Raw genomic sequence first — 17,733 nt, 5'->3', positions numbered from 1 at the left:
CTAGAACTCTTTTTGTGACAACATAGTACAGGCACCAAAAAAAAAAAAAAAAAAAAAAACATAAAAAAGGAATTAACAAATTCAACTTGAAATTTGAGACTTAATCGTTATGCCTAGTACTCTTTCGATTTTTATAAAGAAAAGCACACCTTAGTGTCGAGGTTAACCATGCGAGACGAAAGGTGCGATTTCCGATTCTTTGGCACGAGAATCACGGTGATTATGAAGTTAATGCTAAATATCATTTTTACGCAATACATGTTGAATTTCCAACTAAAAAACAACGGAAAAATGGGTGGAATGACCATTGAAGAGTGGGCAAGGGCTGTTGGCATGAATAATGCAGGTATCCCGATTCGGCAGGTATGACCAATTTTGTAAATTAATAATTACATTCCGATATAATGTGGGAAATAATATTAAAACTCAACTGTTAAAACCAATAACGCATTATAAATTTATAACCGTCCAATATATTTTATGTTGCGCGGCTGTTCAAAAGGCGACACTCGAGTATCCATCAGCTGTGGGAGAAATTTAGAAGAACCGGAATTACATGTATTGCTGACATGTTCCGGAGGTCCAAACGCAGAGTAACAGCTAGTCAACAAGATATATTTATGGCTCTATTCCTCGCTACGTCAACGTCAAGGCGGACTGTTGGCACACACAACAGGCCAATTAGCCACAGATCGCCCGCAACCGGCTCCGGGCCGTCGGTATTCGCACCATTCGACCAAAAAGGTTCCTGTCCAGGTTCCTGTCCTTACTACGTGGCATAGAGCAGCATGGTTATCATGGGCGAGACGGAACCTACGGTTAATTAGAACTTACTGGGCTAGTGTCATATTTGTGGATGAAACCAGATTGAAGCTCCGTGGGTCAAACGGACGCGTCCGCATTTACCGACGAAAGGGAGAGCGAAACAGAGACTGTTGTCTGAATAACGCTGTCTTGTTCGGCGGTTGTTTCGTGATGCAAGACAATGCGCCTTGTCATGTTGCACGGGTAACTCAGAATATACTGGCAACAAACAACATTCTTGCCAAGTTCTAGATTATCCGGCAAAACCCCAGATCTGAATCCCATAGAAAATGTGTGAGACTTGCTAAAGTGGAAAGTTAGGGCTTTGCCCCCAATAACACCATTCCGACGAACTCAGGTTTGATATCCGTCGGATACTGGACATTATCACACAGAACTACATGTACAGATATGTGGTTTCAATGATGTCAAGGTTCCACGAAGTAATTGCTGCAAATGGCGGCCACAAAAGCTACTAAACTTAACACTTTCTCCTGGACAGTACTTTGTGACTTTCGATTTAATGGGTGACTAACTTTAACATTGTTATTTCAAATGAATTAATTATTCTAATGAATTGAAATTTTATGAAAACATGTTTGCAATAAAATGCGTAAATGTGTGTATTAAACAAGTTTGAGTTCCTGCTATTTCATTAAAACGCATTTAGTGTGCGTTTAGTAATTTTGTTGAGTGTAGGGTGAAATTCTAGAGAAACAGTAGCAATTTTCGAACGTTTTCATTTAATATCACTTCATTATTAATGATTTGCATATATCAAACATCATCAATGTGTTAAAATAATTAATTTGAAGCTTTTTATTGACATTTAATAATATTGTTCGACAGAACATATGGCTCCGTCGTAGCCATGTTGACACTCCCTTAGGTCCGACGTACTTTGTTGTTACAAATACTGAACGGTCATAGAAAAAAAATAGGCAAAAGTGTCATTATGTTGAACAAAAGATGCTGTTTGATTTTCAACATATGTTGTTGATATATTTATTAGCGTGACCATTCGAGATCTACTCACCGACTTGTATATTATTATTATTTTCATCGATATACTCGACCCATTACGGGTATAGGCATACCATTTATAATATTAAGATATTATTGCAGTATTTAGTAGACTGGTACCCTGAGTTTACTTAATTGGTAAGAAATGATAAAATAGAATGAGGCTACCAGTCTAGTATTTCGATTAGACGAAAACGAAATCCAAACGGACGTTTTGACTAATTCTTTTAAACACAGTTTTTGAAATGCCCCCTTAACCAGGAAGTGACGTGACGCAATTGTTCATATTGACAGATTGGAGACAAGCCGCATCGGCACTACTACCTGTAATTTTTAACAAAATGTTTCGTTCAGCAGCAAGATTTTCTTCCGTTTTAAAGAACAAAGGTTACAAATCAAACATCTTACTCAAGGGGTAAGTTTTTCTCTCATGGATCATTATCTTATCTCTGAAAAGCATTGAAAAGGAACGTTATGATTAGTGACCTCTAAAAGTCGTTATTCTTTGTAACCCACAAGGTTTTATAACAACACCTCGGATATACATTTACGTTTTGTCAATGGAAAAAAACACAACATTATATAGCTGACGGAAATTAAAATAATTCTGTTGTTTTGTTCATTCATTATTTGATTGTTCTGAAACAGAACCTAATGTTTTTATTCTGTGATTATAGACCTGTTTATGAATTTATGTAACCTTTACAAATGCCTTTAGGCGTACTCCTCAGTGACATAATATTAGTTAAGAACGACAATGACATTTGTACCTTCTTTATTTAATAGTTTTAGACAGAAGGGCTCCATGCATGTGGTTTGGAGCTTAAAGGTTAAAGCTCTGTATCAGGTGCAGGGTTACCTTCAAGGTCCTCTTAACTTAATTACTCCGTAACTGGGCAGCTGGAACTAAAAATGCTCATTCACACTGGATTCCTCCTCAACTTACCTCTTTATGCTGATCATGCCTTTGAGTTTCACTACTGACACAAAAAAAAGTTCCAAATGCCGGGTTGAAAAAACTTGCACAGAGCTTGACCGTCTCCATGGCCTTGTGGTTAAGGTGACCGCATTGTGGTTAAGGTGACCGCATACGGAGTGGGTGGTTGTAGGTTCGATCCCTGGTTGTTTCATACCGAAAGATGTTAAAGTTGGTACAAGTAGCTCCCTTGCCTGGCACTCAGCATTTAATGTGTAGTGCTTGGAAAACTGGTGTGCTCAGTACTGGTTTAACCCAGGAAAGTTGTACCTCGTGTATCGGTGCTTTACACTGAGCACACAAAAGAACCAAGGGGTCTCTTGGAAAAAGAGCTACAGTATCGCACCCGAACTTCCTTGTATCCCACCACTGTCTCTTCCGCGTGCTGGCCCTTCATGGCCCCATTGGAAATAAGTGCTTGCATACATACATTACCAACTAAACATTAAAGCTTGTCTAAATGAGACATACAGAAAATAAAATAGTTGATGTGTTATTATTCATCTATTTCAGGAAAGAATGCCTAAGTGTGTTGCCTTCAAGAAATGTCAGTGAAGATTCTAAGGTAAATTTTCGACTTTTACATTATAAAGAAATGTAAGGAGAAAATGAAGAAATGTAATGCAAAAACAGGTTATTGAAATTGTACGAAAACGCTTTACATTTTCAATCTCAAGGGTGATGTCACTGTTCTGTTCCAGGTTGTCAAGGGCAACATTCAGTAACTAACATGCAGTTATAGTAATCAGAGTTGCAATTTATTGACATGTTTATTATTGAATGGTTAACTCACAGGTCTACAAGTTTTGGTACCATTCTGAAGGAGTAGTGTAGATGTAAAGACACTAACAAAGGAAATTCTGGCAAACATTGTACAAATATTAGTTAAGCGAATTATAGTTTGACTGAAGGTGTAAAGAAAAATGATATGAGTGATTATGAATAACGCAATCAGTATTCTATATCAAGCAATTGCACATTCAAATTGGTGTATTTATTCAAAACCTTAACATGCAAACGTCAGAAATTTAAGTTTCAGTATTGAATGGTTGTCCTCTTATTATATAATTCATAAGATATATCAGATAAGATTAAACATACTTTCATGAAGAATTACCTTCTCGTTTCAGTCTTTCGGCTTAAACCTGTTCCGTGGTCAGAATCATGTTGACCAAGTGTTCCCTTTCCCAGATGGTAAGCACTATTTTAAATGGCCAGGTTCTCATATCTCTGAAGAACAAATCACAGTGTGCTGTAATTTACTACTTTGAACTGAAACTTTGCTGTGATCTCAATGACAGAACCTTGATTAAAAAAGACCTTTATATTGGAGGCCATAGCTTTTTTCATAGGCACTATTTAACACTAATTATTCTCATATTTGACTCTCTATTTAGCATTTGATCCTATGAATATTTTAATATTTGCCACTTGAAATGTTTTTTATAATTGACACTATAAATGTTTTCATTTTTGACAACATAAATGTTTTAATATTTGACACCAAAAATGTTTTCAGTTTTTCAGATTTGACTCAATAAATAATTTATATCTAACATTATAAATACTTTTTTGGAGAAGAACTTTTTAAGATATATTTATCTTTCGTTCTTATCCTTTTGACATTATAAATATTTTCACACTTAAAACACTAAAAATGTCATATCTGACACTATAAATGTTTTCAGTGCTGGATGAAGAACACAAGGAGAGTTTGCAGATTCTTGTAGATCACACAGCCAAGTTCTTTGAGGTGAACAATCCTGTCATTGTACAGCTGAATTGAATCATTCACTAAAGTCAGTTTCCTGAGTAGAAACCAGAAGTGATGGTTTCTTTGAGAGGCCATGAGAAAGTATACATCGATTTTTTTTTAATTATTTTTACCGCCTGTGCCTTGCAAATTGGGGAAAAAAGTAGACTTTGGGAACAATACAAAATCAGGCCAAAATAGCTAATATAATGGCAAATATACATTTTTTAAACTTTTTATGCATACATTATGCTGTGAAAGACTAAAGACTTGTCAAGAATTTGTTCATATTTCAAGAAATTTATTGCTTTTTTATTCATTAATGATCAAATTTATCAAATTGGGAAAAAATTCTAAATTTTTTGGGAAAATGGACAGTTTTTTTCACAAGGGGAAACAGCCTTTCTAAGGCAGTAAATTGCACCAAAAAAATCACTGGACCCATAAGGTAGATTGCACTCACAACCCATTCGGGTGCGAGGCATTGCCATTTTTGCCTTCACAAGGTTTTTAAGTGTGCCCTGGCCTTCCATTTCAATTTAATCAACTACTCCTACAATGTACAAATCTCCGTCAACCATCGACCATTACATTTCAGCTATTGTCAAGAGCAACTTAAAAAGCATATAGGGGCTAAGTATAAGATGCGAGAATTGATGAAAGTAGCAAGTTTAAAGGAAGACTGTAAGAAATGTGACTTTAAAGCCATCATTTAAAATATATCCTGTAATTTTCTGCAGGAGCAAAACAACAGTGATAAGAATGATGCCTTGGAGACGGTGGAACCGGAAACCATGCAGGGACTTAAGGAGCTGGGGGCCTTCGGACTACAGGTCCCTCATGAACACCGTATGTATAAAGATTATTGATAAGACAGGAATTAATTTTATATCAACTATTCTTTGATAGAAAATATCAGAAGAGATCTAGCTAGAGAGAAGAAGTTGCTCTACACTGTTAAACTTTTCTCTATTTAAGCTAAGGGATAATTATTTCTTCATACAAACTCTAGAACAAAATATGACTTGCTGAAAACTTTTCCTTAATTTCAAAGTCAAGCTTGATCTCTGAACGAGGACATACCCATATAATTGTGTAAAAAAATGCTAGAAAAAAATTATTGACAAGGAACTCCCTTTGGGCTGTTTCCACATTACCGATTAGCATTGTTGGTTGCGGGCATAAACAGTTCTGTTAGACTTTAAATTGCAAGTCATTGAAATTAAGATATTCTTGAAAAAGCCAATACTTACTTATATGCTCATGTAATTTTAAGGTTATTACCTTCAAGCTCTTTTTTCAAATAGTTAGAAATCAAAACCCAAATTATTTAATTTTTAAGAGCGTTACCAGACTTTATTTGGGCTCGTGCTAAGTTTCAATTATTGATGTATTATGGTTTCTAGTCCAATTTTTAGGGCTCTCATAGAACCAACCAAATTAGTTGTAACTCTTGACCTATCCATGAGAAGGTTACACCTTACCATTACCTGTAGTTGTACCCATTTGTTCTGATTTTCTCTATGTCTCTTTGTCCCCTACAGATGGGGTAGGGCTGACCAATACACAGTATGCCAGGCTAGTGGAGATAGTTGGAGCTCATGACCTTGGAGTGGGCATCGTCCTTGGAGCACATCAGGTGGTTATACTGCACCATTATATTGTAGTTTTAGAAAGGTTATATTATACTAAATATGAACCACAGTGTAAAGCAAAACATTTTATTACCAAAAGAATACTACAAAACTTTTTGTTTGACCTAAATACCACTTGGTTTTTGTGCAGACAAGATGCTGAACAACATAAAAATAGAATTGTGTTAACATTGTATATTCTTAAGCTATGTTCAATTCACAACCTGGGTGTAGGCAAATTTTGGTTTCTCTGAGCACTTAATTATGTTAGTTCCCCCCACAACACAAGACCAACTTCGTGCCAACAGGAGTTACTAAGCATAATTTAATACAGCTTTCTTTTTAATCGTTTTAGAATAAATATAAGTTTAAACCAAAGAAATTAACCAACTTTTCTTGTGTTTTCAGTCTATTGGGTTCAAGGGAATCCTCTTGTTTGGAGATGACAAGCAGAAAGCCAAATACTTACCAAAACTTGCCAGTGGGGAAACAATGGCAGCTTTCTGTCTGACTGAGCCCGCTAGTGGGTCTGATGCCAGTGTAAGTTATCTTTGAGCTGACAAAGAGCAGTAGAATTTTTGAGAATAAGGTACAAGTTCTGAGCTTCTTATGTTCTGCCTCACTTAATCAGCATGATTATAAATCTACAGCACCCACGACAAATCATGGAGACCAGCATTTTAGAGTCTTTAGGGTTGCTGGTGACGTATCCTCACTAAATTGCGTGGAGTATAATTGAATAATGTTCGCATTTATTCGCAGGCTGAACAGTTTATCAATGTTGACTAACTGACTCAGCTAGCGAAGCAACTCCCAAGAAAGATTGAATAACTAACCCATTTTTCATTCCACTTCACTGGAAAATGCAGGAAATTGTTGCAATTTTTTTTAAATGTATATTTATCATTACAGTCAATCAAGACTCGGGCCCGCCTCTCACCTGATGGCAAACACTACATCCTGAACGGTGGGAAAATCTGGATCAGTAATGGAGGACTAGCTGAAATATTCACAGTGTTTGCCAAGGTAATGATTGTATTACAATATGATGCTATATTTAGCCTGTCCAAAATATAATGCTATATTTAGCTTGTCCACAATATAATGCTATATTTAGCCTGTCCGCTGCTTTTTTTCATATTAGTAGTGTTGCTGGTAGTGTACATGTGCATTGTTGTCCATTTCTTAGAAAAGGTAAGTTATTCAAGATGAGATGATGATGACCGGTATTCATAAAGCATATCTAAATTAGAAATTATGTCATTTCTTAACACAAGTCAAATTCTTGAATTTTTCAAAGTCAAATTAAAATGAAAGCATAATTATTTTTTTTTAAATAGCAGTATCTATATTCAATAAAAAAAATGTCGAAAAAGTATTTCAGATAACTTGAAATTATTACATCATATGATCTTAACTTAGGAAAATGACTTATGATAGGAAATGACTTAAGTGTTTAGATGTTTATGAATAGTGGCCTAGAGTTCCAAAAGATAGGATGATGGCTATTATTGTTGAGAGGATCTTTGAAGGGGTCATAAAACATATCAGCATTGATTATATATTTCTAATGAATTATTAACAACTGTTTTTTAGACAGAAGTGAAAGATGAGAAAACAGGAGACATGAAGGACAAGGTCACAGCCTTTATAGTGGAGAGGAGCTTCGGAGGTGTCACAAAGTATGTATAAACTGACTGCCAAGTATCTTGAACATTGACCATTAAATAATGGCTCTCAAGTTTTCAAATTCAGAACAAACAAAACACGATAGTTAAAACAAGATTTAAATCTTAAATTCTGTGGAATACTTTTTTGATATGATGGAATTCTGATGACTCTAGCCATTTTTATAATAAATAATATTTTCTGGTGAAAATATCAGGAACATTGATGGGATTTTTCAGAAACCTTCTGGATTTGGTAAAATCTTTGAGACAAAATAATAAATTTAAAATGATAATTTGAAAATAAGTAAAAAGCTTCAAAAACTATTAACACAGTGATAACACTAATATATTATTTTATTTTTAGATGAAAGCTAAAACTAGATGAGACAATATTCTCATCAGGGACAATTTTTATGGAATAATTTTACCCAAATCTCACAGGGTACCAAGTCATTGACATACTCACTTTAGAAAGACCACTTGTAAATATCGTTGTTTTGAAAGCTTTTTGCAGAGATAACATAACTCAAAATGCAAATTTGTTGGGATGAAAGTTGGAACTCATTTCTATGGTATGAAATTTTTTCGAAACTGAAGTATTACTATTAGTAAATCCTTTTGACTTAAAAGCATGTGTTTTTTTGCAGTGGTGCACCAGAGAAGAAAATGGGGATCAAGTGTTCAAATACTGCTGAAGTGCACTTTGAAGACGTGAAAATACCTGTCGAAAATGTTCTTGGAGGTATGGACACTTAATAATATTAGTTAGCCAATATAATTGGTGATGTTGTTACAAGCGGCACAAATCAAATCAATGTTTTTCAGTAAATTATGTTTGTACATTTTAAATCAAATACAGGCCATTATGTTTTTTTTGTAACTTGAACAAGATTAATGGTTAAAATCAGACATTTTTTCTGTAGATAATATGTAAGGGAATATAGTGAGAAAATTTGGGTATACATAAATTCTAAATAGTATGTAAAGAACACAAGGAAAAAGGAAAAACTGAAACAATTTGTTTAAGGCCATTATTAAAATTTATATTATGCAGGACCCAATTTCATTCAAGATCCTAAGGCTTAAATTTTAAATTTTCAGGCGTAACATCATTTTTGGTGTAAAGTGCATTTCAATAGAAATATCATAAGGACATTTATGGCATAGATTCTGGTTGTCTTTTTACGAATATATCGGAGCACTCTTAAGCAGTGTCAGGTTTTTGACTAAGATATTTTATTGGATCGGGGACAAGGTAAATATTTTTATCATATTCTGGGGAGAATAACTGTAAACTATTACCTGGGGCCATATTCAATAAGCATCTTAGTAAAAAAAATCAACTTAGTAAAAAATTGCCTTTTTTCTAATTTGAATTTTAAGAAAACAAACAATGTTTGTACACCAAAAATATGAAAATAAGCAAGACAATGGTCTAAACAGTATATGCATATGAATAAATTTGATGAAAAGTAGCGGGTATTTCAAATAAACGATGTCAAAAATTACGAAATTCTTACCTAGTTGAAAATATTCACTAAGATGCTTATTGAATACGGACCCAGGTAATTTGGTACTAATAGATTTTTATCTCTTCCAGGTATTGGAGGTGGATTTAAAGTGGCGATGAATATTCTTAACAACGGTAGATTCGGTATGGTTGCTGCATTGGCTGGAACAATGCGCTACAGTATCGATAAAGCAGTTGACCACGCAGCACACCGATTGCAATTCGGGAAGAAGATCTATGAGTTTGGAGCCATTCAGGAGAAGCTGGCTGAGATGGCAATCAGACATTACGTCACTGAGGTAGGATAAAATGGCTCATGGGATAAAAACTTACAAAAGTAGTTTCTTATTATCAGGGGAGAAAATCTTCCACTTAGTCCTGGGATATGTTTGTCTCTAAGGCAAAATTATAAAAGCCAAACTATGGCTATAGTTAAACCACAATGGCATTGTTTTTGATAATATATTAACAAAATCTTAAAAACGATACTAGCTATAAGAAAATAAGTTTTATCAAAACATGTGGAAATGAACGCTTATTTAACGCTCTGGGAAATTCATACATGGGTGTGGCCGTTGTGAGGGTATTAGTCTTGTTGCATAGGGTGGCATAACACATGACTACAGATTGTTACCCTGGTTAGAGCTACTCTGGTGACAATCTCTCGAAACTCCTCAATTCCTTTATAACAGGATTAAGCTGAGCAAGCTGTTTTTGTTTTTCATAGTTTGCGTTATATTTACTTCTTTAAGATTTTTAAAGACTTTAAATATGAATTATCTTTGTGATTATTACAATAAACCATTTTTCATCAATCAAAATTAATTATGTATGTATTTTGGCTTATTAGAATAAGCTACTTAAAGTGGTTAACCTAAGAAGTTTCGTGAAATTGGGGCCTGGCTCTGTAACAAGCACCATTTTAAGGCACTGGCACAAATCAAATCATTAGAAATATGCTTGTATTTGTAAAGGTGTACAATATTCAAAGAAAACAGACTAACGATAGTAATGTTTGATTTTCACATAAGTTTAAGACAAATTATTTCATGGATATGTTGATAAAGACAAAATTATTTCATGGAAATTTTCTCAAACATCATGAAGAAATGTGTGTTTATTTTCAATCTTCAGTCGATGGCCTATATGATCTCTGGAAACATGGATGCAGGATTCAAGGACTTCCAAATTGAAGCTGCCATCGGCAAAATATACGCCTCAGTTAGTAGTATTATACAAAATTAGACATTTAAAATGATATAAAAAATTAGATTTCTCAAAACTATTTTACCTCGTAAAACATTGCTTTCGCAGGAATATTGCTACATCCAACCTGTTGGTAGTGCCAATTATGTTTGTTTTGTAACTCGAAAAGTTTCAGTTTGTTTGGCAAGGGGAAAAAATGGTCTTGGACACCTTCTTGTGATATTTACATATCATCATATGCAATAAATTCCTTCCTCCATCCCTGACCAATTCATGGGAATATGAGTGTATAATGAGGGATTGGAACGGATAGTGATTAAAATATTTCAGCTATCCCCTCAAGTCCTACGAGGATACATGAAATGTATAATATGTGTGTAAAATGTATCTTCATGAATTAATAATGTTTAAACCTTTTTTCCAGGAGTCTGCGTGGTACTGCGCCGATGAAGCTATCCAGATCATGGGTGGTATGGGATATATGAGGGTATGTCCGAAAACTGTAGTAATAAAGATAAAAGTAATCAATTAAATTTCTTAGTATCTTTATTCAGGTCTAGATTTGTGTGATAAGAGTTAAGCTTACTATTTAAGGTGCAAATGGTGATATTGAAAAAAATAAACAAACCTTTTTTACCATTTGAGATGTTTTAAAGACTTTCACTAATAAAGTGACAACTATAATCCTTGAAAAGAAGACTTTGCCTTTGGCTTAGTTTTTCAAATTATTCTATCAATTTTGTGTTCGTTTTGCCTTTAAAGCACAGTTAATTAACAAACTCATGTTCATACAAAGCAAGACATTATATTTAAATATTCCTAATTCCAGGCCTCGGGCATTGAACGTGTGATGCGTGATCTCAGAATATTTAGGATCTTCGAGGGCACCAATGACATTCTGCGTCTGTTTATCGCCATGACAGGAATGCAATATGCTAGCGGGAGCCTCAAAGAGGTGCAGAAAGCCCTCCAGAACCCCATCGGGAACTTCAACGTTGTTATGGATACTGGAACCAGAATGATGAAGAGGTGAGCAGGAACAAAAATAGTAAAATAAATCGATCTATTATCGACGGCATCAATTGTAAACGATGAATGTTAACAATGTTTTATTTGATTCTCAACAATTATGAAGAAGAATCTGACAAATTTATGTACTAGTTTGGTTTGAGTAGGGACAATTTCATGATTGAATATTGTCGAAACTCGATCACCTACTATTAAGGTCGCTGGTAATAGATTATTGCTATGTGGCTTAATTCTAGATATAAAAAAAGTTAAATCATCAGTATAACTGATTTTACATTTACCTAAAAAACTAAATCTTACCATTGAAAAAATAACAATAATGCAACTTATTAATAAAATTTTCTTTCATACATTTATTCATTCAATGTTTTGTACACTAGTTTGAAAGGGGCACAATGTAGGTTTGCACTTAATTGATGCAAATCTTTTTGCATTGGCTTGACCGATTATTTCCAATGGCAGATTTCAATTTCTATATTTGAGCATGGTGTCCCTATTTTCTGTGTTGGATGCAGTGATGTATGTGAAACTTCCCTCTACAGGGAAACAGCTACCCAAATGTAAAATACCTCAGCAGGAAAACAGCTGCCCTGTTGTAACTTCCCTCATAAGAAAATACAGCTACCCAATTGTATTGAGCTTTTTGGAGAAGGATTACCTTATTCCTGTATTGAACCTCGCTTAAGTGTTAGTTTCTCTGTTCCTTTGCAGGCGAATGGGTATCAGTACCGGAGTGTCGTTTGAGTCAGTGGTGCATAATGACCTTGCCACGTCTGGCAAACAGGCCGCCAAGTCCATCGAGCTGTTCGGCGGCACTGTTGAGACGCTGCTTATGAAGTACAAGAAGTCAATCATAGGTGGGTAAAAACATCATTCAGGATGAGGTTAAGTGTGGCAAATAAGCCGCCAAATCCATTGAGCCATTTTGAGGGGTATGTTGATACAGTGTTATGAAAAACACGAAGTCAATCTTTAATGGGTAAATTCAGGATTGAGTTTAGAAGTTGTTAGGCGTTTGAGCCTTAGCATACTGGTATCTTTTGTTTTATAAGTGTTATGTATTATGAAGTATTTGTCAGCTAGGAAAACAGTGTCTTGATTAAACAGAGTGTTTTGATTTTTTTTAATTATGGCAAAAGTAGTTATCAGTTTAACTCTGGTGCAACCAATTTTGTAAACTTTGCGTCACCTTGCATTCAAATAGGTGACCTTTTTTCAGATGAGCAGATGCATTTATCATCATACATCTCATGATATCTTCATTGTCCGAGCCTAAAATTATAAAATAATGAGCTGTTCACAGACGAGCTGATGTTTTTATCATCATATACACTTCATGATATTGATGTTGTCAGCACCTTAAGTTATAAAATTAAGTTTTAAAATCATGCAACATTTTCCAGATGAGCGGATGGTTGAAATTGGTGAAGCTGAGACAGCTATCAACATGAGGGGCATGTTGTTGGGTTTTCTGCTTGCATAAAATTATGCATATCCATTACAGAATATATATTTTACATTTTTCAGATGAACAAATGTTACTGAATCGTGTGGCTGATGCAGCTATCGACATATATGGGATGGTGTCGGTTTTGTCACGTGCATCTCGGTCTCTCACAAACAACGTCCCCTCCGCCCAGACCGAGTCTCATATGTGTCAGGTCTTCTGTGAGGAAGTAAGTGTCATAATCACCAAAAAAGTGTGGCTGTTATGTATGGTTAAATTGAAGCCAGAGGTTTGCAGGAAAATGAGATAATGTTGAAACATCTAGCCTACAGAACTTATCAATTCTTAAGGATGTGTATGCATTTATAACATGCATGGTTCTTTTTTAGGGTATTTACTCTGTATTTCAGTTCCTGAAAACAAAATGAATGAAAGTTTAAAAACAATGAGCTAATTTCTCAGTAAACATTGTGTAGCCAACCCTTTGTTTACAGGGCACATGCTATTACCCATTCAGAACTCCTCGGCCATTTTACATTGAAAACAACCTCTGATGTATATGGACGGTTTACAATGCCGGAAATCTTTACATTTAACTACACTGCAAATAGATGGCATAGTCGCATAGTAATTTCAATTTACCAGTTAAACATAATGACTTTACTCTTTGGAATCTTGATTATTTATGCAATTATACACATCACTGACAATCGATTTAAACTAAGTAATACAAAATACATGTTAAAACACAATTCATTAATACTTTTATTTAAATTTTACGAACTACTGAGGTTGTTTTCAAAGGAAAATGTAAGAAGAGTTCGGAATGGCTCTAACCATTAGTATAAACCTTTGCTCTAGTGTACTGCAAGTAGGTTACACAATACCAATACCTTGAACATGTCATTGTAAGGACATCATGGCTTTTGTGCCATTTTGCATATTTTTGGGGCTAAACATTTATTTTAGATTTTAGCGTCATATTTTTCTTGCCATAATTTATTGTACCATATTTCAGGCTTCCATCAGGGTAGAAAGAAATCTTGAGACAGCCAAATCAGGGGCGGCCTACAAAAGATACAAGAAAATGTCTGATATTTCCAACCATGTAATCCAAGCGGGTGGCATCGTACAAGACCATCCATTGGGATTTTAACAAAGACTGAACAATTGTGACCTTTTGTTGTTGTGAAATTTAATAATTAGAGGACTTTAGATGTATTATACAATAATATACAAAAATTCTGAGAATACCGGTATTTTTAAATGGCTAGTAAAAGAGTGGAAACTTTATCAGGTGTGTAAGTTCTGTTTTGAGAGATTTAAGTGAAAAGGGTTTAACTGCTGTTTTTCAATGTGGCTTAAAACCTTTTCACTTTCACAGCTTGGCTTATTAGTCAGCTGATATTCATAAAGCATCTTAAGTCATTCCCTAACTTAAGACACTTTCTTAATTTAAGTATCTCATTGGTCATATGATATAAAATATGAATTATTTCTGAAATACATTATTTTCTTAGCCCTTATTGAAAGGACATACTTAAATGTTAAAAACATTTATAGATTTGTATGGTGGCATATTACATATTATGATAACATGATAGCATTCAGGAATTGTTTCTTGTTAACCACTTAATTTTAGTGATAAATATCTAGCCATCTAGTTTGTATTGGCAATACTTTTTTGGTAAGATAAATATTTTTAAAGTAATAACAGGCTTTTATTAGCGCAAAAATTAAATGGTTAACACAAAACAATTTACGAATCTTAACAGGTTATCTTACGGCAGTTATATGCCACCATAGATTTGTTATAATCTGATTATGAACATTTTAAGAAATCAACTTAGGTTCAGAAATGACTTAAGATGATTTTTGAATACAGCCTCAGTGTTATACGGCTTATTGTCTGTTTATTTTGACATTTTTTGAATATATATAATATAATATATATATATATATACTCTCTTTTGAGGATTTGGATGAATGTATATCATTTATTGACATGTACATTTTTAATGGAAGAAGGCAATGCAATTGTTCATTCTACAATAATGGTCACTCACAAAACTTAAATTAAGAAACAAATAATGTGTTCAATTAATTGTTCATATAATCAAACCTTGTAATTTTAAAGCGGGTGAATTTGTGCAAAGATCTTTACATTAACATTAGGTCATAAAAAATGTATTAACGTTAATTTTGTTCTCAGGGATTAATGCGTTGAGAAAACCTTGAGCTGAAATACTTTTTTTCCTAGTTTTAAATGAGGTCAATGTTGAAAGTCTTGCCCACAAATGTGTTATTTTTTACAATATTTATGCTTTTGTCCATTTGCTAAGTTAAACAAATAATAATAAGATTTGAACTTTTATCTGCGCATACTTTTGAGACTATATCTATTCTCTACTTTAATTAAAAATATTTTTTTTAAGAATCTAGGAACATGTTATACTAACGAAAGTGATCTTTTCGTCTATTTTGCTTCGAGGACAAATACACCAATAGTGTGTCAACCATATTTGAAATGTTTGTTCAGAATCCTGCAATGACGCTTTGACTCTTTCCTTGTTTTATGTCATTTATATTGCTTGTATTTAAACGTGTTTTTTCGTTATATGGTTATCAGTTTAAATATAGGTAATACAACGCCAACAAGGACAGTGAAAAAGTGCACGCGCATGACGACATACGACGACACGGGATTTGCAACAATTCAAATCAACTTGCAGTTAGAAATCGAAAATCAGTGTGTTGTTTTGCAAAAACCTCCGTTACTATTATTATATTTAGCATAAAACTGTGATGTCATATTGCCAGGGTGTCCTACTACTCGGTGTTGTATATTATCGAGGGCTTATTACAAGACTGTTACAATGCTTTCTTTTTCTATATTTAGCTACAACTGTCCTGCACTTAGCCCGCGATTTATTTGCACATTTACACCAATTATACATAACTGTTTTTTTTTCTGTTCATGTGTTTTGCAGTATCAGCATAAATTGTGTCATCTTGTGTATACTAGCAGAAAAAAAGAAATTGTGCATTTTAAAAAAATCCGTCGTAATGATGCCATGTCGTTCGATGATGATATGATGTTTACCTCGACTATACGATAAAGAAATTTTACTGTGATACAGAGAGGTTCTCTGAAAAGCATGTGAACATTTTCAGAATTAAGTTGTCTTAAAAACTGGCTATTTTGGGGATTATTAAAGACTCATCATTTTTTTTTTGCATGCACAGTTTCTTTTTTCTGCTAGCATAGTTTATCAATGCAAATCTACCATAACATTTCAAAAGATACATATTGTTGTTTTATTCATTATTATAATGTTTAAGCTTTCATTTCATTCATAATTTGCCTTCGCGAGGACATTGACCAAATTCTTCTGAAAATTTACATTGATAAAATTCATAAGCTACATTTTATAAGGATGCATGTTTCATAGTTTAGTAAGGCTTAGTTAGTATTTTCTATCAGTATGTCTTAAGAGAAAATGTTTAGTTGTTTGGTTAGTGGTTGTATCTGATTGTTATTTTTCTTTTCTGTCCGAATATGTATATGTTTGCCATGGATTATGCAAAATGTGATAATATAAACCTTCGAACCAAAACATTTCATTACCAGAGATATACTATTAGTCCATCATATTTATCCACTGAAAATTGCGCTCAATTTTAGTTGAAAAAACAAACAAACAACAAACTACAATAACTTAATCTTTCATGTTTTAAGTCATTTATTTTATATGTAAATGATCAGCAAGAAATGCCCTTTCAAATGCTACCAAATTTATTTGGGGTTATTGTTGTATTATTTATTAGCTGTAGGGATGATAGATAAAGACTGCGCTATAATTTAGAATGTTTATTTGACATTAGCAAACTACAGACTGCTGATAAGCCCAGCCACTCATAGGAAGCTGATATCATATTAGAACAGTTATCTGGAATCAAAATTAACCATAATTACCAATGTCTCTCATACATTCAGGAGATGTATGAAGCATTGTTATTGTTTAGATCAAGATTGGTGAATGAAGCAATTGAAAGAAGATTGTTTGGATAGATTCTATTATGATCAAAATTTGCTATTGAAACAATTTGGACAAAGATTGCATGGATAGAGTCTATTATTTTGATCGAAATTGGCTAATACAACAATTTGACAAAGATTGCTTAGTTAGATTCTATTACTATGATCAAAATTTGCTATTGAACCAATTGGAACATAATTGTTGTTACAGATTCTAGAAATGGATTAATAGTATATCAGTGGTATTGGAATCGTTCATATTATTATGTTCTTTTAGATATATTACTTGTGTTGTTTATAGGCTGTATCTTCAATAATTCATATAAAACCATGCTCATTCAAATTTTGTATTAAAGAAACAAAATTAAAACATGAAACCACATGCCTTTGTTTGTTTATTTACATCCTTGAAATAATAGTTCAAAGCATGCATCACCATATTATACATGAATAATGTTTCTATTTAAAACAAATATGAAGTCAGGTATATGATAACAAGAAACATAAGCTCATTGAGCTATTTTCCAACACAGTGGCATAGCTACATTGTAGACCTGGGCCTAGAACATTTTTGAAAAATGACAAAATTTAATTAACCCAAAAACGCAATAAAATCTAACAGGTACTCAAACACAGTGATCA

General features: G+C 33.7%; 1 protein-coding gene across 1 annotated transcript; it reads left to right on the top strand.

Annotated features, from left to right (window-relative positions):
- Positions 1-2,091: 2,091 nt before the first annotated feature.
- On the top strand, positions 2,092-17,473 carry LOC128218999 (very long-chain specific acyl-CoA dehydrogenase, mitochondrial-like). Its single transcript, XM_052926794.1, has 17 exons — positions 2,092-2,242; positions 3,317-3,368; positions 3,934-3,997; positions 4,492-4,556; positions 5,297-5,405; positions 6,101-6,195; positions 6,599-6,730; positions 7,103-7,216; positions 7,787-7,872; positions 8,508-8,602; positions 9,461-9,669; positions 10,505-10,591; positions 11,001-11,063; positions 11,406-11,605; positions 12,317-12,462; positions 13,133-13,281; positions 14,071-17,473. The coding sequence occupies exons 1-17, from the start codon at positions 2,169-2,171 to the stop codon at positions 14,206-14,208; spliced, it is 1,878 nt and encodes a 625-aa protein (XP_052782754.1). The 5' UTR covers positions 2,092-2,168; the 3' UTR covers positions 14,209-17,473.
- The last annotated feature ends 260 nt before the right edge of the window (positions 17,474-17,733 follow it).

The sequence above is a fragment of the Mya arenaria genome, chromosome 15 (genome assembly GCF_026914265.1).
Source record: "Mya arenaria isolate MELC-2E11 chromosome 15, ASM2691426v1".
Lineage (NCBI taxonomy): Eukaryota > Metazoa > Mollusca > Bivalvia > Myida > Myidae > Mya > Mya arenaria.
Note: the sequence above shows the minus strand (reverse complement) of the source record. Positions and strands in the feature narration are given on the sequence as shown.

Bases quoted from the DNA above. Each gene is read 5' to 3' on its own strand.
- LOC128218999 (XM_052926794.1), top strand. From the start codon at position 2,169: ATGTTTCGTTCAGCAGCAAGATTTTCTTCCGTTTTAAAGAACAAAGGT. The intron at 4,557-5,296 runs GTGAACAATCCT...AATTTTCTGCAG, and splicing joins ACACAGCCAAGTTCTTTGAG to GAGCAAAACAACAGTGATAA. The intron at 9,670-10,504 runs GTAGGATAAAAT...TTCAATCTTCAG, and splicing joins TCAGACATTACGTCACTGAG to TCGATGGCCTATATGATCTC.